Here is a 23,212-nt window from a genome sequence, read left to right as displayed (position 1 = left end):
ACAGTTTATGATGTTATTTTCTCAGTAAAGTTCTCCACTGTTCATCTTACCACAGTTTGAGTATTCAGTTTGTTTTTTCACAGTTTATGATGTTATTTTCTCAGTAAAGTTCTCCACTGTTCATCTTACCACAGTCATATTCAGTTTCTTTTACCAGTGTTTAACACAATTCTACCAATGTTCATGTACAACTTTGAGTATTCTTTGTTTTTCAAAATGAAGTGAAAGTTATCAGTGTTTAACACAATTCTACCAATGTTTATGTACAACTACCTTCTTTGTAAAATGAAGTGAAAGTTATCAGTCATAAACACATTACAAATCTGATAAAAAGGTTTCTGTAGTTGCTGCACGATGTGAGCTAATTTCACAGTCAAAGATAAATACATTATCATAAATACTTAAATCCCAGTTAGTTTCACTTGCTTTCAGTTATTTCACTGGTAAAAGCTTCAACAGTAAACATATAAATATTAACAATCAGAACATTAAAATTTACTTTAACGGTACAAGAAATGATAACTCACTGGGTTCCCTGTACCACCATCGACGTTCCTCCTCGTCCTCTTCTGTCCTTGAGGGTGTTAATCGTGGATGGAGGTGGGACTGGTTTGCCACACGGATGTCGAACCCTGCACCAACCCCAGCCAACATGGCACCTAGGTTGCATATCATTGAATCAAGTAGCTTAGAACCAGATCTTTTCAAACTACCAGAGTCACCAATTACAGTTCCATTATAAGACCCATAATGCCGAGGAGATCCCATATCATCAAGCATTTCTTCTTCTGCCCCTAGACAAGGTAGATCAACTAAATGGAAGAGCACTAAACAGACTCTACTCTATAAATGTCACAAAAAATTAGGTTTCTAACAAGATGTTTTGACTGAGTTTTACACAGAATTCTTGCATCTACATTAACTGAAAGAATGAATGACAATAACACAATAGTACAGTATGAGAAAACCATATCTTGTTCATATCTTCTATTTTTTATCTTTTCTTTTTTCATGTTTATGAAACATAACACCCTATGTGTTTGAGGATGCCAATTCTTATGTTTTAATGGGTTTTTTTAATAGTAAAGATATCGTGTTAACCTACCAATTTCATGGAGAGCTCCAATATTAGACACTCCACCCACGGAAAAGACCCTCGCTGTGACTTTTCAAGATTTGGAGCACTTTTTGACCAGCGTTTATTTTCATCTATTAGCAGTCTTTGCCTAGAATACCCGCGCTCTTTTTGGTGGACGGTACTGGGTCCCCAGGTCTTGCCCTTAACACCATCAGCTGGCACTGATTATAAGAGGCAGAAAACTAAGTTTATTAGCTTCTTTTTTTTATTCAACAAAAAATTTTAGTTATGGTGAAGAAAAACAATCTGACACTAATATTCACATAACACGACTTAAACCACTGATAGCTGATGACTTGGAAATAAATACACTAAACATTTCTAACTAAAGACAAAAGGAAGACAATCTAAAAGAATTCTGTATATCTTAAACAAGTAAAACTTCTTTGAAATATTTTTCTATAGCCACATAATTTGCTGATGTCAAAACTTAAACAGTACTTTTGTAAATAAGAAGGCATATAAAACTTACGAGCATACGCCAGTGGCGTGGATGACTAGGGGATGCTGGAGGACTTTCTGGACTAGAGGGCATAATGAGAGCCTTCAGGTCTGGCCGAATTGTAGGACTGGGTTGAACTGTAATGTTATGTCTGAAGTCTGTAAGAAAAAATTATGTTACACTTCTGATCATTCAGAACACACTCACATACATGCTTCTTGTGAAGACTGTATTCAAAATTGTCATCAAGACAATGATTTTAAAACTTAAATGAACAATGTGAAAATAATACCAGTGTGTAGTTGAAACTAGGTTAGTTGTTCTCCAGTTGTCACTATAAGATAACCTCTGTGCAGTTGAAACATTCAGAACACACTCACACACATGCTTCTTGTAAAGACTATATTTAAAATTGTCATCAAGACAATAATTTTAAAACTTAAATGAACAATGTGAAAATAATACCGAGCAGTATCTTGGCTAGTTGTTAGGATGAACTTTTATTTAATATCTCCAGTTGTCACTATAATATAACCTGTGTGTAGTTGAAACTAGGTTAGTTGTTCTCCAGTTGTCACTATAAGATAACCTGTGTGTAGTTGAAACTAGGTTAGTTGTTCTCCAGTTGTCACTATAAGATAACCTGTGTGTAGTTGAAAATAGGTTAGTTGTTTTCCAGTTGTCACTGTAAGATAACCTGTGTGTAGTTGAAACTAGGTTAGTTGTTTTCCAGTTGTCACTGTAAGATAACCTGTGTGTAGTTGAAACTAGGTTAGTTGTTTTCCAGTTGTCACTCTGTAAGATAACCTTGTGTGTAGTTGAAACTAGGTTAGTTGTTCTTCAGTTGTTACTCTGTAAGATAACCTGTGTGTAGTTGAAACTAGGTTAGTTGTTCTCCAGTTGAAACTAGGTTGGTTGGGTCAGACACATTTTCAAGTTTTTTAAATTATTTTCTGTTTATCACATTTATATTATTTATTTTAATTAAAGTGTCAATATTTCTTTACTAATTACTGTACATTGTTATTATTAATTCAATTTGTTTATTTTTGATGTTCATAAATATGTTTTTTTTGCAATACTTTCTGTACCATTTTGATTTCTATCTCTAACATTAAACAGTTGGAGTTTGTGACAGTGTCAAGAAGTTCTCCAAGGTTTTGAGGTTCGTGTTTTTCAAGGGACAAGAAATCAACGATAATGTATCAAGCAAGTACCTAGTTTTCACAAGTCACTTATAGTCTGTTCACACGTGTATATATACAATTAAAAGGAAAGAAATGCTAAAATCATTACACAATAAATAATTTATTAAGAACAGGGTTTAGCCATAAAATGACTTTACATGTTTCAGTGTTGCTGCACCACATTCTTCAGGAGTAAAAGTTGAAGTTGGCTTTAAGAATAACTTATGACACTGAACCTTATGCAGAAAACTTCATTAACAGCAAGGGTACCCAACTGATGAATTATGACTTTACTTCCAGTAAGTATGGTATATCAAATTAGCTACATTCATTTCTAGCTTAATTTAAATTCTGATCCATGTAGGCAGCCTGTCTTTAAATGACATCACTGATGAACAAGTTTCTAATAGTCAAAATATGTAAAAATCACATATACCAGAGAGAGTAAAGTCTTCAGGCATTACACCCAAATGTGTCCTATGCGTGTTTTAAAAAAAGGTATGGTTATGGATTTCTAATACTAATCTTATTTACTATGGTATAGTTACTGATGAGATCTACATGGATAATGTTTTATTAAAACTACATTTCAAATAGCTTAGAATCTGTGTTTTCTTCTTAGGATCCATGATCTCACAGGTAACAAGGTTCCTAAGAACATTCAAGTTATATAACATGATGTAAACAAAAATACTCTCAAGCTTACAGTTAACTCCACCAATTATTGTTAGGGTCCTCTGTGTAGATTACATAAAAAATAACTTCACACACACACTTTTTGTCAGTTTTTATTTACAATAATTGTTGTAACTGAAAAAAAAATACCAAACTTGATCACATAAACTACAGTCAAATAATGCTAAACTTTAATGTAGTTAGAAAGATACTTTCAACAAAAAGAATACCCATTTTCAACTCTACAGTTCTTCCATAGGATATATATATTTTACTCTAGAATTATCAGATGGAAACAGCTACATATTAACTGATTGATAGTTATTTGTTATTTCATAACGATTTTAGAATGTGCTAGTCATAAAATGTTAGAGTATAATATCCACACATGGGAGTTAGTTATGTTGAATGATGAGTCATCATCCATACACTCTAAATGAACAAGTTTTCTTGTTGTAGGTAAACCAATGAACACAAATTGGTCATCCTTCCATCATAGAAACAGAGTGCAATTAAATAAACCAGTCATCAGTTAGTCATCCCTTTAAACATACAAATATGAAGATTGGTCATACCAACCAGTCATCAGTTAAAAACACAAACACAAAGCATGGTTAAATCAACTAACCATCAACTGGTCATCTTCTAAACACACAAGAAGAACTGGTTAAGTTAACATTACATTAAAACTTGGAACAGTTAATACATTTTTATCTGGTAATTTAATCAATGCTACCTGATTATAATCACTTTGCTGGTACTAACGTGTGCTACTTTATCACAAGATATCTGTAACCAAACGTTCAAACTCCACAGTAACTTAAGACATACTAATTTGCTAAAGTGTACCCTTCAGCTTCTTGAGACAATACAATACCTGAAGGCATGCTAATTTGCTAAACTATACACTTCAGCTTTCTGAGACAATACAATACCTGAAGGCATGCTAATTTGCTAAACTATACCCTTCAGCTTCCTGAGATAATACAATACCTGAAGGCATCCTAATTTGCTAAACTACACCCTTCAGCTTCCTGAGACAATACAATACCTGAAGGCATCCTAATTTGCTAAACTATACCCTTCAGCTTCCTGAGATAATACAATACCTGAAGGCATCCTAATTTGCTAAACTATACCCTTCAGCTTCCTGAGACAATACAATACCTGAAGGCATGCTACTTTGCTAAACTATACCTGTCACCTTCTTGAGACAATACAATACCTGAAGGCATGCTAATTTGCTGGCCTCCATGCTTCAACAGTTTGAGACGATTCTTTTTGAACTTTCCTTTCCTTTTCTTAGGGGTCGGTCTTCCCTGCTGTTGTTGAATGAAGATGATGTTAAGCTCTCTTTCCAGAACATAAAACTCTCTTTCAGCAAGTTCTTGTTCCCGTTTCTTCAACATTTCTTCCTGGATTTTTTGTTGAATGATGGCTTTACTTAGTTCTTCCTCTCTACAACGTAGTTCCTACATGACAAAGGTAAATATCACACAATTTCAGTGATATACACAGAAACATGCAATTAAATACCACACAGATTTATTATAGTTGAATATATATTCATAAAAATTCAAAACAAATGTACAATTTAAATATGACAATTTTTTCTTCCCCACATGTTTATAAAATTAATTTCTTACGAATGCCTACTTCACTCAGCATTTCTTGCTTCTATGGAAAATCTACATTCAGATTCTAATTTCAATTTAATATTGACAAAATACAACAATAACATTATAAAGATTTTAAGAAATGTTGTAGGACAATAAGTTCTTATTTCTTTAACTTCAGAATACTTATTTCTTTTCAACTCCTTTCCCCTTCCCACATTTATATCAGTTAAAAATCAGTTCATCACAGCCACAAGTTGTCAAACACAACATGCTATGGCCACACTAATGTTATTTCTATATATTTTTGTATGTGTAAAGTTATTGACTGGTTTCACTTCCTTTACTAAAATGTTTCAAGACCACAGAGCTAATTACTACTACAAACAGTGGCACGCACGAACCATTTTGTTATCATTAACACAACTTTTTCTCACTTTATCACGACATCTCAGTTCATGGAACATTTCACCAATCTCATGTTTCCAGTCCTCCTGTAAGGTGTGGAATGACTCCTGAGGTGTACTCATGAAGGGTGAGTGAGCTATGATTTCTAAGTCAGTAAGGAGATCGACAAAAGTTGGCCGGCTGTGAGGATCTGTATTCCAGCATTCTGAAAAATATATTGGAGATGTTTCTTTATTCATCTTTAGAAACTATAACTTGTAATAAATAAAGAAATAGAAAACTATAAGATGATCTCAAAGGTCTCTTTGAAATGCACTAGTGAGTAAAGTGCTTAAAGAAGTAGATTAGCAAAACTAATGAATAAATATAATATTCAGAGCTACAGAACTGAACCAACATGTGAACTCAGATGCCATTAAAATACCTGTTTAGAGAAAAAAAGCTATTATTTTCATTACAGAGTAAGGTTGAAACCATCACCAGAACTGCTTGTATGGGTATTAACACTTTTATTGATAAGCAGAGAACAAAGTTTCAACCTTCTTAAGTCATCTTCAGGTTAAGAAGAGAGTTTGCAACTGACCATTGCTGGACACGCCTTAGGGACGAAAGTACAAACAAGTACGGAGTGTAGTAGTTAGGTGTTAGGTTATTAATTAGTATAGGTATAAAGCTGTTCCTTTATATTGGTTTAATTTTGGTTTTAGTTGTTGAATATGTAGAGCTTCTTTGATTTTGTGTTTGTCTCCCTATTTCCCTATCTGGGTGTTTTCTATGGTTATATTGTGTTTATTTGATTTGCAGTATTTTTTTATGTTCTTTGAATCTTCACACGTTTTTGAACACTGCAAATCAAATAAACACAACATAACCATAGAAAACACCCAGATACTAAGCAGGAACACAAATATAAAGGAACACAAAATCAAAGAAGCCCTACTCATACAATAACTAAAACCAAAATTAAACCAATGTAAAGGAATACCTTTATACTTATACTAATTAATAACCTAATATCCACCTGCAATGCCCCCTACAATCCCATACCTGTTTATACTCTCATCCCTAAGAAATGTGTCTGGCAACGGTCAGTTGCAAACTCTTTGTTAACCTGAAGATGACCTAGGAAGGTCAAAATGTTGTTCTCTGTTTATCAATAAAAGAGTTAATACCCATACCAGCCATTCTGAGATACATTTTTATTTCAAGTGGGTTTCTGATCATTAAGAAACCATCACCAGTTGCTCACTCTTTAGGTGAAAACTGCCCAACAGAAGATAAAATTTCTAAAAGTTTTCTTCATAGTAATTACAACATGGAATTTAATGCAATTTTATTAATTACATTTGCATTTTTGTTTAGAAACATTATTAAAGTTCAATAATCAACATTATTACTAGATGGCAGCACATGAATACAACAATTCTGGTAATGGATTTCACATAAATACTGTATCATTCTGCATTGAATGAAATAAAAAATGTAACTAAAATAACGTGGAATTAAACAAACGTACAAACAGAAAACTGTAGTTTACTTATAAACACTTGTATTACATCTTACCTTTTAAGATTCTTGAAAATGGAGAAGGACAAGTAGAAGGAATTGGTAAGGTCAGTTTTTGAACACCCACACCATAGGCAACAGCAAAGGTGTCAAAACCCTTGTAGGGTGTTTCTCCAGTTAGCAGTTCCCATAATAGAACACCATAACTGTAATTACAACAATATTAGTTACTGGTTTTCAGAGTATAGCTGTGAAAACAGTGAATAAAAGGGAACAAACTGTATACATAAAGGAATTGTTTTCTACTGTACAAAACAGAATATAGGCACTTGCTCATGGTTTTCTATAAATGGCTGTCATCCAACCAGTGCCACACTAGCATAATACTTTTCACTTAACATGCACAGAGATGGTATAATGAATCGACCTCATACCGAAAAAAAAAAAGTTGAATATAATTTTGATATATGAAATACGACAAACCTTTAGTACAAGTCACTAGTCACAAAAAATCAGATCTGTTACTAAAATATCTGCAACCAATACATGTCTGTGAACTAATGGTGTCAGTCTGACTCAGATAACTCAGAGAGAAAGGTGAAGTCCACACAAAGAACAAAAATACTATTGTCCATTATATGGCTTGCACATTGTATTTGCATAACCTCTAGAACTTCTGAAATGTATATCTACAGTTTACACATTATCTGGTAGTTATTATCCACTACCACTAAATCAACAATGTGGTACAACACAAATAATTGATAACTCTTTACATCAAACACAATACTATATTTAATGTCACCCTTAGAAGGTCATAACGTAAAAATCTTTGTGCACAGATTGTAAACTGTGGGAAGTTGCACTCATTTCCAGGGTACTATGATAACCATTAGTATGCTACAAAGTTCTCAAAGAGTAGTGGAATAACTTTAAAATATGGACGTCTCCCACTTAAAAAGTAATTATGCCCCATGATTTATTTCCCTTATTAACAATTCTTTAGTTTTTCAAGCCCCATTTTGGCTTCCCCCATAACTGGAGGGGCTACAATAGTACTACATTTTTGTGACTAGGTAAATACTGCCTTCACTGAATTCTTCTAATACAAATAATAATCTATATTACCAAGTAGTCAACTAAAATTTCATTAAATTGTGTTTAGTATAACAATCTTTTTAAAGTGATAATCCAGCTTTTACTTTAAAACTTCATACTTCTAGCATCTGGTTTCTAGAAGTTGACATAAAACATTACAACACAAAAACTTGATACTTTTATAAAACTAAACACTTCACTAGTATGTAGGAGTGTACGTATTTTAATCGTGTTAATGTAATAACAACAGATCGAAATGTACCTAAAGGCCCTTTTACATCTAACCTTTTTTTTTCACCGATGGGTTTATGAGAAGCGTGCCCGATAATTTTATTTCATGACGTATTATTCGAATGTATCATCCTACTACAGTAAAGTATCAGATAGTAATCGTGAGATAACTTTAACTTATTAGAGATCATTGAAATAATAATTTCTCTAACTTAAAGAAATGATCGTCTTGAATGATCCATGAACAACTAAAGTTAAGTGTTGTTCTTACTATCATAACGTGATGGGGAGGGTATACATTTTTGATTCTGTCTGCTGAGTATCAGTTGAAACGTTTGATATCCTGTTGATAGTGCCATTTGATATATGAAAGTTTAATTTTAAAAATGTCCAGCTCGTTAAGAACTGCGATTCAAATTAATAACAAACGTACCCACACTGTCAAAATTCCAGACTTCATTTACCAGTATGCAAAGCCTCGGACACAAAAAATATAAAATAAAACATGTAGCAATAAATGTTGTATTATTTTTAACGGGTTGAACACTACATAACTTTAATCTTTTCTTAATGGATCTACGCAACATTTGTTTACATAAAACATTATTATCTTTTGTGCTACAATGGATTTTAATTGAAGGAATCACCGCTGTTCATTTAAAATCAAAAAATTGCGCCCGTCCAACAGACTAGAGGGCTAGGCCTATAACAAGGTGGCTTGGAAGCTAAATTATATCAGGGGTTCTAGGCCTATAACATGACTGTGTTAAACTTGTATCAAAATGGAAGGGCCTGTGTCAGCAGTTTGAAACCAATACTACATAGAGAACTTATAATTAATATTATGTACACATATATATAACTTTGATGACAAATTATCTTTTACGCGATAACTCATTCTACATAGTAATTATTATCGTTCCGTCAGAATGATTATATAAGGGTAGGCACTCAGATACATTTTCTTCCATAACTGAAAAATATCAGACAAATAGTTTCGTTAACGATGCACAACAGTTGTTTCCGAGTTCGAAACACTATCAAACAAACACGTTTTTATTTTAATTACATATTATCTACAAACTTGTTTTGTTGCGGAGGTAGATGTTATCGAGATTTCTGAACTGTATCGACTACAAGACCAAGCCAATGTCAGTAACAAGTGACTGGTTAAGCCAGACCCAGACGTTAAAAAAGTAAAACGACGCCTGAGAGCGAATATTTGGCTCAGAAAACCTTGCCTTAGGCCAGGGCTCTGACTTTGAATTTCCGTACTAATTAATTTTTACCACAACAGACGCACATCATTTTACCTTGTTATTTCTTTGAATACTTATGCCATTTAAATGACACCAAAGTACTTTTAAATTAATTATAAGTGACCAATCCAACAGTGTTTACATTTAACAATCCGAATCAAAACTTCACGTCGGACAATAATGACATTAGCTTTAATCATGTTGAGGGTTATTGTGTTCTTGCATAAGCACGCACTCAATGCTCGAGCTGTATTTAACGAAATGTACACATATATACAGTGACTTAGTAACGGAAAACGTTTTTAACGCAATGTTTACTATAGCCACAAAATAAATTACTTGGCTATTATAATTGAAATAATATTCCAACTTTATTTAGGAATATGGAAACTTCAGACAAAAAATAATTCAGTTGTTATTCAAAAATCAAAACACAAACGGTTTATATACAACAAACGCAGAAACGAAATTAAAAAAAATAAAATTTTCGGTTAGATATGCACAAATTTTCCAATGAAATGAATTTTTTTTATTACTATTACGTGTAATTTCATGTGCCATTAAAAAACTATGGTTGCAGAAAAGTATCTCGTGACACATTGCTTTTATATATATAGAAAAGGGAGGATATTTCCCCTTGATCTTCATAGTGCTTGGCAGTTACTATCTTATCTGTGTAAGCTACAGACGACGTTACCTTTCGGCACGAGATTGGTGATTTTTATATAACAGCCCTTCACTACAAGCAACTGAAAACCTTGACCAAGGGGCACACAAAAGGCAACTATCCCGTGAGTTAGTTGTACATAGCTTATTACAAAGAGAAACGAGTCTGTTAGGGCTGTTTAAGTAGTAGTCCAACTAAGTTGGTGCAACAAAAACGCATGTTTTCTTGCGCAAATTGTAGTATTTCCGATTCTAGCTGTACAAAGCAGTAGCAAATAATCAAGTACTTTTACAAGATCAAAAACACATTTACGTGTTTAAATGTTTAATAGCTGTCAATGAATGAAGACTGTCATACAGATAATTTTGCAAAAATAAACTAACGTTAAGTAACTACAGATTATATATTAAAAAACAACAGTAGTAATGGGGTAAATCATTAAATCACAAAATCAACACATTTATAACGACAGTGAGTTGAAGTGGGCCACCAGAATGAAATAAATTACATTTTTCTCTCTTCAACGTGCAACTGAATCAAGAATTTCAATTTTATGAGCATCGAGACGACTCGTGTATTAAAAACGTATGTGGTATAAGTGTAAGAAAAGTGGAGTTCAGGAGCTAATCGAAAATTTTGCCGACTCATTTAAAAGCGTGCATGATCCATTATCGTCAGTATGAGACATTTACAAACTGTGAAATGAGATTGCATTGTAACATAGTGATACGTTGTACTTTTGTAAAACCACAAACAAATCATAGTTCAGAACAATGTATTTCAACACTTACTTTTTATGGCTGTCACCTTGCACAATATGGTAAAAGCATGAACTTCTTACTGCAAGTTCAAGACGGATAAATTGGCTAGAGAAGTAGAAGCGACATCTGTTTTGATTTTTTATTGAATTTTTGGACCTTAAACAAGCTACAACAAGAATATTCTGTTTTACCTTGATCTTAAACTGGTGTTTGTTTGTTTTTTTCTTTCTCTTCTGTTTTCCTTTATTTATACTGGAAAGAGTATATATTAGCGCTGGTTTCAAATTTCACTTACGAGTTGAGCGAGAACGTTAGCATATACGATTTATGATGCGCACATGTGTACATTCATGCACATGCGTGCACACGTATGCACCGAATGTTATATTTTGTTTGTAAACCTAACTTACGGCGAGTCCCAAGATTCTCATTAAAATCGTTTTCATTACTAAACTAAGTAGCGATGCTACATAACGCACATTTGAGGCTAGCACGTATATAATACTGTTATTTATGACAATCTGAAAGAACTTCGTGATGACGAAAAATCCATTTGCAAATCTAAAGATGACCTAAGAAGGTCGAAACGTTGTTCTCTACTTCATTTTGGTAAATGTGTTAATACCTGTACCAGCCGTCCTGAGAAACAGTCTGAAAGAACGTTACTGTTAGGAACTATTTACTTTTTTAAATTAAACGTTTGTTTCTTATTTTTCCAGGATAAATGTTGAGATCCCTCATCTCTAATTCACGACTTGAAGTGACAGTCAGACTTGTTCACTCTATTCAAACTCTTTACTCACATTTTTATGTAGCTCAAATGGTTTTCTAAACGAGGAAAATACTAGACGTTAAGCCACGCGTTCATAATTTGACATCAACCTATACTCTGGCGAAATAAATGTAAACTTCTAAATTAATAAAAACAACTTAGCCTATAACTATGGTTCTCAAACTTTATATATGGTACACCCCTTCAACTAACGGCCTCCTCGTAATTTTTTAGCCTGACATTTACTGCTGTGATTCTAGTATAACTGCGTTATTTAATGCAAAAAATAATTTTGCTACAATTTTTAGTTTGATTTGTTTTGAATTTCGCGCAAAGTTACATGAGAAATATTTGCGCTGGCCGTCCCTAATTTAATAGTGTATGACTACAAGGAAGGCAGTTAGACATTACCATCCACCGCCAACCCTTGGGCTACTCTTTTACCAAGTATTAGTAGGATTGACTGTGACTTTATAACGCCCCTACGGCTGAAAGGGCATAAATGTTTGGTGTGACAGCGATTCGTACCCGTTACTCTCGTATTACGAGTCGAATGCCTTAACCACCTGGCCATGCCAGGCCTTTTAGTCCGAACTTCAGACCGACCTCCAGGATATGTCCCACCCCAACCCCCGAGAAGCTCCGCCTATTTTTAGAACCATAGACTAAAACATTACAGAAGATCTTGTATAACAAAAACACGAAAGGTTTTTTTTTTTCCCTTAATCAAACTAACATTAGGTATTGTAATAAAAACATGGTAAATATAATCTGGTTGAAATACTTTTTACATTAAAACTTCTAATTCTCGAAAATCTCTGAGAGTCTAAATAACAAAAAGTGACGCTTTAAAATATAATAGGCCTGATACTAATGTCTTACGACAAATTATAAACATTTTTCGCGAGCTTGTAAAAGGCGTCCATACCTTAAAAAACTGTTTTAAATTCAGCTTTCGAAATACACGTTTGCCATTACACAATTAAATTCGCCCCACACCCTAAGTTTGAATGTTACATGTCTTACCGTGCAGCAATTTGCAAATTATTTCAACTCTCTTTCTCAGACTCTGGGCAAGAATGACTTTCTGTGGCCTACAAAATGCAACATTTTCGCTAAACCATATTTTCTTTGACTGGGGACTTATTGTTAAATATTTTGAAAATTAAGCGATATCCTGCCCTCATCCACAATATATATACAGAATAAGTCATTGTGCGAATATTTTTAGCCTAACTCGTCAAACTTTACGAAGGTAATGAGGAGAAACTGAACATAATTTTTATATCAATTTATTAATATATATGGCTTGATAGAACGTCAAAAGATGACGTTAGAGATTGTCATAAGGAATTTACGTTGTTCGTAGAGTTTCAACAAAGGTTTCATCTTGAGCGAGGAAATCTTCTACAACAACTAGAGTTTCAGTTATGTGTATGCACATGTACGTGCGTCCTCGAGTGGCCATCGAACTTCCTGAACCGACGAATTCCAACAGCCACCGTACAGGTGATCAAGGACATGCATAGTGACGTCACAAGCACGTGCATTCTACAGATACACATGGTACCACTTTCCTAGGAACCAAGGGTGATATCGAGCCGGTCGTTTAAAGCGTTACCGAATGGATATGGAATGATGTTGCGTTATGTACACGTAAATAAACAAACTTTTATCAACTGATAAACGAAGGAATTTACCAGGATTTATCTAAAAGAAACGCTTTATTCCAAAAGCGAAATATTTTCTACGATTTATAAACGTTGAAAACTTACATTAGTATTTATTGGAAGGATATCTGTGTTGTACCTACCCCAGGTATAAAACTTTAAATTGTAGCTTCATAAGCCTTCAAGTTTACAGTATATGATTAATATACAAAACCAGGCGTACCTAGAACCCATGTTAGTAAAGGGGAAAATATGTAACAAATTTCACACAAATACTTAACTGGAATTACAAACATTTCTTTTAAAGTAATTCTTTTCTAAACAGTTGCACGTATTTCTTCAAGGAGTTAATAAAAATCATTTGTCAAAAATCACAACATGCGAGATAATTTTCATATACTCTTTACTCCTAACATATACCTCACATTGCCACATATCAACATGAGTTTATAACTTGATAAAAAATGTACTTATTATAAACCAACACTTGAATTTATTTCTAGCAAAACAACTGTTAAAATCTATAAAGAATGCATTACGTTCTTATATAGGTTTTAAATCATACCTAACAAAATGGTCTAAATCTAGTTGTAATACAATAAACAGCAAAATTTGGCAATATTCCAATATAAACTTATGTCTACTAGAACTGTTTAATCCTACCTGGAATGTATTACACAATCATACTTTATAATATTCCAATATAAACTTATGTCTACCAGAACTGTTTAACCCTACATGGAATGTATTACATAATAATATTTTATCATATTCCAATATAAAGTTATGTCTACTAGAACTGTTTAACCCTACATGGAATGTATTACATAATGATACTTTATAATATTCCAATATAAAGTGTTGTCTACTAGAACTGTTTAACCCTACATGGAATGTATTACATAATGATACTTTATAATATTTCAATATAAAGTTATGTCTACTAGAACTGTTTAATCCTACCTGGAATGTATTACACAATCATACTTTATAATATTCCAATATAAACTTATGTCTACTAGAACTGTTTAACCCTACATGGAATGTATTACATAATAATATTTTATAATATTCCAATATAAAGTTATGTCTACTAGAACTGTTTAACCCTACATGGAATGTATTACATAATGATACTTTCTAATATTCCAATATAAAGTTATGTCTACTAGAACTGTTTAACCCTACATGGAATGTATTACATAATGATACTTTATAATATTTCAATATAAAGTTATGTCTACTAGAACTGTTTAACCCTACATGGAATGTATTACATAATGATACTTTATAATATTCCAATATAAACTTATGTCTACTAGAACTGTTTAACCCTACATGGAATGTATTACATAATGATACTTTATAATATTCCAATATAAAGTTTTGTCTACTAGAACTGTTTAACCCTACATGGAATGTATTACATAATGATACTTTATAATATTCCAATATAAAGTTTTGTCTACTAGAACTGTTTAACCCTACATGGAATGTATTACACAATCATACTTTATAATATTCCAATATAAAGTTTTGTCTACTAGAACTGTTTAACCCTACATGGAATGTATTACACAATCATACTTTATAATATTCCAATATAAAGTTTTGTCTACTAGAACTGTTTAACCCTACATGGAATGTATTACATAATGATACTTTATAATATTTCAATATAAAGTTATGTCTACTAGAACTGTTTAATCCTACCTGGAATGTATTACACAATCATACTTTATAATATTCCAATATAAACTTATGTCTACTAGAACTGTTTAACCCTACATGGAATGTATTACATAATAATATTTTATAATATTCCAATATAAAGTTATGTCTACTAGAACTGTTTAACCCTACATGGAATGTATTACATAATGATACTTTATAATATTCCAATATAAAGTTTTGTCTACTAGAACTGTTTAACCCTACATGGAATGTATTACATAATGATACTTTATAATATTTCAATATAAAGTTATGTCTACTAGAACTGTTTAACCCTACATGGAATGTATTACATAATGATACTTTATAATATTCCAATATAAACTTATGTCTACTAGTACTGTTTAACCCTACATGGAATGTATTACACAATCATACTTTATAATATTCCAATATAAAGTTTTGTCTACTAGAACTGTTTAACCCTACCTGGAATGTATTACATAATAATATTTTATAATATTCCAATATAAAGTTTTGTCTACTAGAACTGTTTAACCCTACATGGAATGTATTACACAATCATACTTTATAATATTCCAATATAAAGTTTTGTCTACTAGAACTGTTTAATCCTACCTGGAATGTATTACACAATCATACTTTATAATATTCCAATATAAAGTTATGTCTACTAGAACTGTTTAACCCTACATGGAATGTATTACACAATCATACTTTATAATATTCCAATATAAACTTATGTCTACTAGAACTGTTTAACCCTACATGGAATGTATTACACAATAATATTTTATAATATTCCAATATAAAGTTATGTCTACTAGAACTGTATAACCCCACCTGGAATGTATTACACAATCATACTTTATAATATTCCAATATAAAGTTTTGTCTACTAGAACTGTTTAACCCTACCTGGAATGTATTACACAATCATACTTTATAATATTCCAATATAAACTTATGTCTACTAGAACTGTTTAACCCTACATAGAATGTATTACATAATGATACTTTATAATATTCCAATATAAAGTTATGTCTACTAGAACTGTATAACCCCACCTGGAATGTATTACATAATGATACTTTATAATATTCCAATATAAAGTTATGTCTACTAGAACTGTTTAACCCTATCTGGAATGTATTACATAATGATACTTTATAATATTCCAATATAAAGTTATGTCCACTAGAACTGTTTAATCCCACCTGGAATGTATTACACAATCATACTTTATAATATTCCAATATAAAGTTTTGTCTACTAGAACTGTTTAACCCTACCTGGAATGTATTACACAATCATACTTTATAATATTCCAATATAAACTTATGTCTACTAGAACTGTTTAACCCTACATAGAATGTATTACATAATGATACTTTATAATATTCCAATATAAAGTTATGTCTACTAGAACTGTATAACCCCACCTGGAATGTATTACATAATGATACTTTATAATATTCCAATATAAAGTTATGTCTACTAGAACTGTTTAACCCTATCTGGAATGTATTACATAATGATACTTTATAATATTCCAATATAAAGTTATGTCCACTAGAACTGTTTAATCCCACCTGGAATGTATTACACAATCATACTTTATAATATTCCAATATAAAGTTTTGTCTACTAGAACTGTTTAACCCTACCTGGAATGTATTACACAATCATACTTTATAATATTCCAATATAAAGTTATGTCTACTAGAACTGTTTAACCCTACATGGAATGTATTACATGGTATATCGGTTGTTTAGATACGCTTTACTTAAATTAACTTTAAATACAAAATTTAGTAAATGAATGAAATAAGAGAGATGACCTCATAGATATAACTAATGCATTACAAGATATTGGCATTTATAAAAAGTCCAAGCATACCACCAAGTGACTTGTTTTGTGTGTTATACAGTTTAAGTATTTCCTGGTAAATGAAGACCATGTAACATTTAGTGTAAACTATCAAGTTAGTGGTTGATTACATTGGAATGCACATTTCAAATATGCTTCTTCATTATAACCTCGTTTAATATGAAGGTTACAAAAATAATTGCTTGCCACACCCACTAAAAACTGAAGTAATTAATCTTGCCATATACAAAGTTACCGATACAGACCTGTGTTTATAGATCTTTTAACGGAAGATTTATTATAGACTCAACAGGTACTTAAAACACACACAAAAAAAAGTTGAATGTCAGACCAGTGACAAGGTTTCAGAATAATATAACCAAACTGATTCTTAAATCCACATTAACACACATCCTCAAGTCCCTGTATTTTTTATACACACATATTTTGTTCTATAAACTGAGGAAAACTGGTTAGGCACTAAAAAAAACAACTGAAACTAATGTTCCTGAAAAGTAATAGTTCAGAAGTTGGACATGTACAAATGTCTACTGAATCAATTACTTGACAATATATTATATTCAGCATGTATAGTATTACAATCATTCCGATCTGTCCAGAGCTCTTGTAAGTCTTATGCTGTCTTTCTACCCTAGAATATCACTGACCTGAAGACATGCACTGTAGTTGAAAACAGTACCCACATTTTACAGAGAGGAATGATCATGTTCATGAAAAACTAAGTTTTAACTGAATAATGATTTATTACACATAATATTAAAACTGAGACCATTCTCAGTCTCATGAAAACAATAAAATACCAAGCAACTTACAATACTGTTTACAGAAAACTGAGTTTATAATAGAGAGCATGTACACGAGGCCTCAATAATTTTCATATGATTCCTATACATTTAACACAACATTAAAAAATGCTCATGACACACAACTGGTCACTGAGAACACATACATAACAGTTTGAAGTTTTTGTACACAGTAAGGTAATTTTGAAAAAAAAAACAACAAATGATTTTACTTATAATTTGTTAGGCCTAGTTTAAAGAAAATATTCTTTCAGTGTAATTCTCAGATATATATAGCATGAAAAACTAAGTACACTAGATGTGAAATTGTGAAGCAGGACACATTATCCAGTAAACACTGTATGTTATTATTAGAACCACTGGTGATATATAAATGTTCAAGATAAAAGGTTCCTTCATAATTTTATCAGTAATCTGTTTGTTATGTGCTACAGAAACAATCACAAATAACTGCATACAACCCATATTGTACAAATACAAATGTGAAGAATATATGCTTTGTTCTCAACTAGAAACTTTTTATGTAGATGTACTACATCTGATAGTCTTACATGATGTCATCACACAAAAATATTGTATTGTTCCTATTCTTACCATAGGGTTTGATGAGAAAACAAAATAAAGAGTCAAACAAAGAGATGTAGGTATCATAACCACTCCAACCATCAAAAAAATTAAACCCAAATATCTGCTTCTTTCTGTTTTTAAGTTGGTTATATCAAAGCTATGTTCTACTGATCTGTCATTGTCATAGTTAGTAGTCTATATGATAACCTAAATCTAAGCCTAATTAGTTACACACACTAGATAGTCCTATCATGACTACTTTGAAAATTACAACAGGTTAGCAGCTGAAATTTGGAATAAAAACAATTTATTATTAACATTAATAATCATAATAGCAACTAATTAACTATTACACTTGAATGATCATACAAGTTAGTCTCCCTGTTAATCAACCGACCACAACAAACATCACTGTAATTACTGTGTTAAACTACTAGTCACACTAAACCTTATAAGTATTCTGTTAATCTACTAGCTACAACAAAATTTACTGTAATTACTCTGTTAAACTACTAGCCACATTAAACCTTATAAGTATTCTGTTAATCTACTAGCTACAACAAAATTTACTGTAATTATTCTGTTAAACTACTACCCACACATTATGATAAGTATTCTGTCAATATACTAGCTTCAATAAACCTCATTGTAATGACTCTGTTAAACTGTATTTGTGTTTATGACACAACCATTTTATCTGTACAATCCCTACTTTTTAACTATTAACCAGAGGGAAGGCAGCCAGTCTTAAGCAATCCTATCACCAATTATATGAGATGAGTTGTCACTCTAATTCACCCACAGTTTATAATGCAGGTAAACACTTTGTAGTGTCACATGAAGTCAGCTTGCAAGCTACAACATTCAGAGTTCTACTAAATGGCCAACCTGCATCCCCCTTCCTTGTTAATGATAACAATAACACCACACATCCAGAGATGATCTGTTTATCAACACAGTTGAAAGTTATTCACTGTATTCATGTAAAACAGATTTAGTGACTATTTGTATTTAATTAATTATTTTAAATATTATGTTTTTAACATACAGATTTCAACTATCCAGAGTACACCATATGACATCTTTTATTGTGCTATAGTAATATACTCTTAAATAATCAGTGCTTGATCCAGAAATTTATTTAGGGTGGTTGGCTATCTGATGGGTTATCAAGTATGATTTTTTAAATAAATACTGTAACCGGATGATTCCAAAAGTTATTCACATGGTTGGGGGTTAGGGTACATAGCATATTTTAGACCATCTCTTTTTGTTTAGTAATTTATTATTATATTATTTTTTTTTACATGCTTTAGAAAAGTGGGTTGGTTAGCTACCATATCCACTCCTCCTAAACCAGCTCCTGTTTAATGCAATTAACTGCAAACTGTACCAAATTTATTTTTTCTTAGGAATGAAATAGCCAGCACAAGAAAAACTAGTCAGTACTATACATTCAACAGTATGTTCTTTGTTTGTAGAAATATTTTTAGTATAGTTTCTACACCTGTCTTGAAATCTGAACTTTGCCATAATTTTTGTCAACTCTCACTTCTCCTTAGTCTAATCTGATTCGCTATTCAGCATTGTCAACGTCAAAGAAAGAGATAAGGAAATAGGGATGATGGTGTAACAATTTTCTTGATATATATATGAACACATGTATCTACATGCACACATTCAGTTATTACAATCTGTAGAAAGGTCTACTTGAAACTGGTTTTATTTCATGTGAATAATTATATTTACAAACACAATTTATTTCAAGAACTTAGGGTTTTGGAGATAAGCCTACAAAAGATGGAAACTGGCTTCTTGTATAACAATAGCTAAGTAGCTTAACAATTAAGTAATTGTTATTCTTGGCCTAATCAGTTTGTATTAATGTATTGTAACAACAGGCAGAGTACAATATCCTTTAGTTCTCTCTCATAAGTTGCAAGTCCTTAATTTAGCTAAACAGGTGTGTAAATATGTACATAGTTTAATAAAACAATGCAAGTAGCTTGCTGATACCTAACAAATTACAGGTTCAACTTACCTCCAAACATCACTAGCTTTAGAGTATGTTGAAGATTTGATGACTTCTGGTGCCATCCAAGCATAGGTTCCAGCTGCTGACATTCGTGTGGTTTTGTACAATTCTCTAGCCAGTCCAAAGTCTGTGATTTTCAGGGTTTTTTGCTTTAAATCACCAACATCTAATGGTTCACTCAAAAGCACTAGGATAAGATGGAAGAAATACAGCTACAATTATTAGACAAAATAAAAAGAAAATTTTTGAGACAAAGTTTGATAGCAGCAAAACCTTTTTGTCATTCAAACCATATTTTAAGAATACATGCTAGGGGACAGTACACCAATTAAAAAGTATAACAAAATAATTTTCAGCATCCTAAAAAATTACAGTGCACTGCATATAACAACACTATGTAACACAAATTTTGTTCCTGGATAGTATGTTATTTCTTAATTGCTTATGTTGTAAAAGTACAGAAAATGGCCATTATTCCCTTCAAATTTTGCTTCTATGACCGGGATAATGAAATTTAGAAATTAACCTATTTTCTATGTAAAAACAGGAAAATTTGCACATTTTCATTTGCACAAGGTCTGAATAAAACAACATATGGATCAAGATTTACACGTATTTATGCTAAAGTTAAACAAAAATGCTGAGAAGTGAGTAGTTTTTCAACATTTCTGACTGTAATGTAAATCACTTTCATCTATCAGCCCCCAAATATAGTGTCCCATCATGTTTTTGTTATAGGCTCCCAGGTCACAAAAGCAAAGTTTGAAGAGGAAAATAGGTCTTTTCCATTTACTATAGGCATAAACAATTGGGAAATAACACATTCTGTCCAGGAACAAGAAAAAGTAAAAATTTTGTTACATAGTGTTAGTAGAAAAAAAACATTCCAAAAACCAGCAATTACAGATAGCAAATATGAGACACCTACAATTAATTATTGATAGCAACTACAATTTTCACTCAGCTTATTAATGAACAAATAAATAAAAAATTAAATCAGTAAACAGATCAAAGTCTCGACAGTAGAGATAAAAATATTTGGCACATTCGTGTATCCTCTTCAATCTCAAATTGTATTCAGTAAATTGAAGTACACATATGAGTGTTTCTGAACTAGTTTTTATATACCGAGACTTCTGACAGTTTCATCTGTTCACTGTAGTTTTTTTGTTTTCTTTAGCTGCTACATACGATAATATGTTATTCTATGTTGCTTATTAGTACTGTTCACGTTTCAAAAATTTGTGTATAATGGAAAACATTTAAATATGGTTTTAAAAAATACCACAGCTTTCAAAGAATGTTATGTAATAGTTCACCACAGGATATTAGCATGAAAATAAAAAGTCCCACAAAAACATACTATAGTGAATATCTTACTTTAATATTTATTTACAATAACAGAAATAAATGCTTTGCAGTTGCTTTTCAATTTTAGACAATTATTATTGTAAAAATGGAATACGATAAATAACAGTAACCAAAGACAATCGAGTTTCTCACTTATGCTACAATACACTATTCTGATACAATGTACTATGTAAACAAATGAAATCCACATGACATGTTACTTTTATCTGTTAGATACGTACAGAACAAACAAGAATTTGTTTTACGTGATTTTGTTTTGAAATACACTAAATATTTTGTAATATCCACGTGACTTCATATACTTTGTACCAAACCAACGTGCAACGTGCTCAAATAGTTGCTACTTTAATATTATCAAGTCCACTGGCAACAGGCGCAGATAACCTAGTGGCTTTGCGCCATAAAACACCAAACCAACCAACCACGGGCAATAAAATTGCTATTATGTTATTACTCAGCAGAAGTTACATCCAAACACTTCTTTGTACACTAATGTTACGTTGTGTACTGTTAACAAAAAATTATGTCTCCTACTTATCCGGCCCATGGCATGTGGGTGGTTAAGGCACTCCACTCGTAATCTGAGGGTCGCGGGTTCGAATTCCCGTCACACCAAACATGCTCGCCCTTTCAGCTGTGGGGGCGTTATAATGTGATGGTCAATCCCACTATTCGTTGGTAAAAGAGTAGCCCAAGAGTTGGCGGTGGGTGGCAATGACTAGCTGCCTTCCTTCTTGTCTACACTGCTAAATTGGGGACGCCTAATGCAGATAGCCATCGTGCAGCTTTGTGCGAAATTCAAACACAAACAAACCTACTTATCTTATAACCTGAATGTAAGACGTAATTACAGTCCACGCCGACAAACCAATCGCTGGCAACCTCTTTTCACTTTCAGCAGGTGGGCAACACTTCCATTTCTGGAACTCCAAGAAATACTTCGAATACTACGATGTTTTTATTGCTTACTTACGTGCTGTCCTAAAAGTCCCCTTTGTAAAGGAATTTGATAATTGAGGGTTTACCTTGGTCATTATAAAGAAAAATAACTTAGGCAACTAAGTGTGACAACTCCCTTTTGTTATGTAAACAGCCAACTTACGAAGCATGGAACAGTTAAGGCAGCACGTGATACAACGCGCTATACAAACCCGTTCTACGCATACAAGGTTATTTACACGTGCTCAGGTCGGTAAAATGACCCCCCCCTCACCCTCCCCGATGTAATAACGTGTTTTACACTAGTTACACCGCGGGACATTACAATTTCAGTTCCGTATGGTATGCAGTTTTTCTTCTTATCCGTCCCAATCAATGCTTCCATGGAAGATTAGACACTGTTTCTGATATCCCATCTAGTTACTTCAATGTTTGTTAAAGAGCTGGTTTCTTATTAAGATGTTTATTACTGAGAATGTC

At 32.3% G+C, this 23,212-nt stretch overlaps 1 protein-coding gene across 1 annotated transcript in view; it reads right to left on the bottom strand.

The window, feature by feature from the left end:
- LOC143226735 (mitogen-activated protein kinase kinase kinase 11-like) overlaps positions 1-20,609 on the bottom strand; it is a gene marked incomplete at its 5' end in the record, with an annotated part of 29,794 nt that extends 9,185 nt beyond the window's left edge. The window contains 7 exon segments of the mRNA XM_076458100.1: positions 528-841; positions 1,155-1,299; positions 1,607-1,738; positions 4,668-4,914; positions 5,496-5,671; positions 7,030-7,178; positions 20,429-20,609. Of these exon segments, the coding sequence (XP_076314215.1) occupies positions 528-841; positions 1,155-1,299; positions 1,607-1,738; positions 4,668-4,914; positions 5,496-5,671; positions 7,030-7,178; positions 20,429-20,609 (1,344 nt within the window).
- Positions 20,610-23,212: the final 2,603 nt, after the last annotated feature.

The sequence above is a fragment of the Tachypleus tridentatus genome, chromosome 9, assembly GCF_004210375.1.
Source record: "Tachypleus tridentatus isolate NWPU-2018 chromosome 9, ASM421037v1, whole genome shotgun sequence".
NCBI classification, from domain to species: Eukaryota; Metazoa; Arthropoda; class Merostomata; order Xiphosura; family Limulidae; genus Tachypleus; species Tachypleus tridentatus.
Note: the sequence above shows the minus strand (reverse complement) of the source record. Positions and strands in the feature narration are given on the sequence as shown.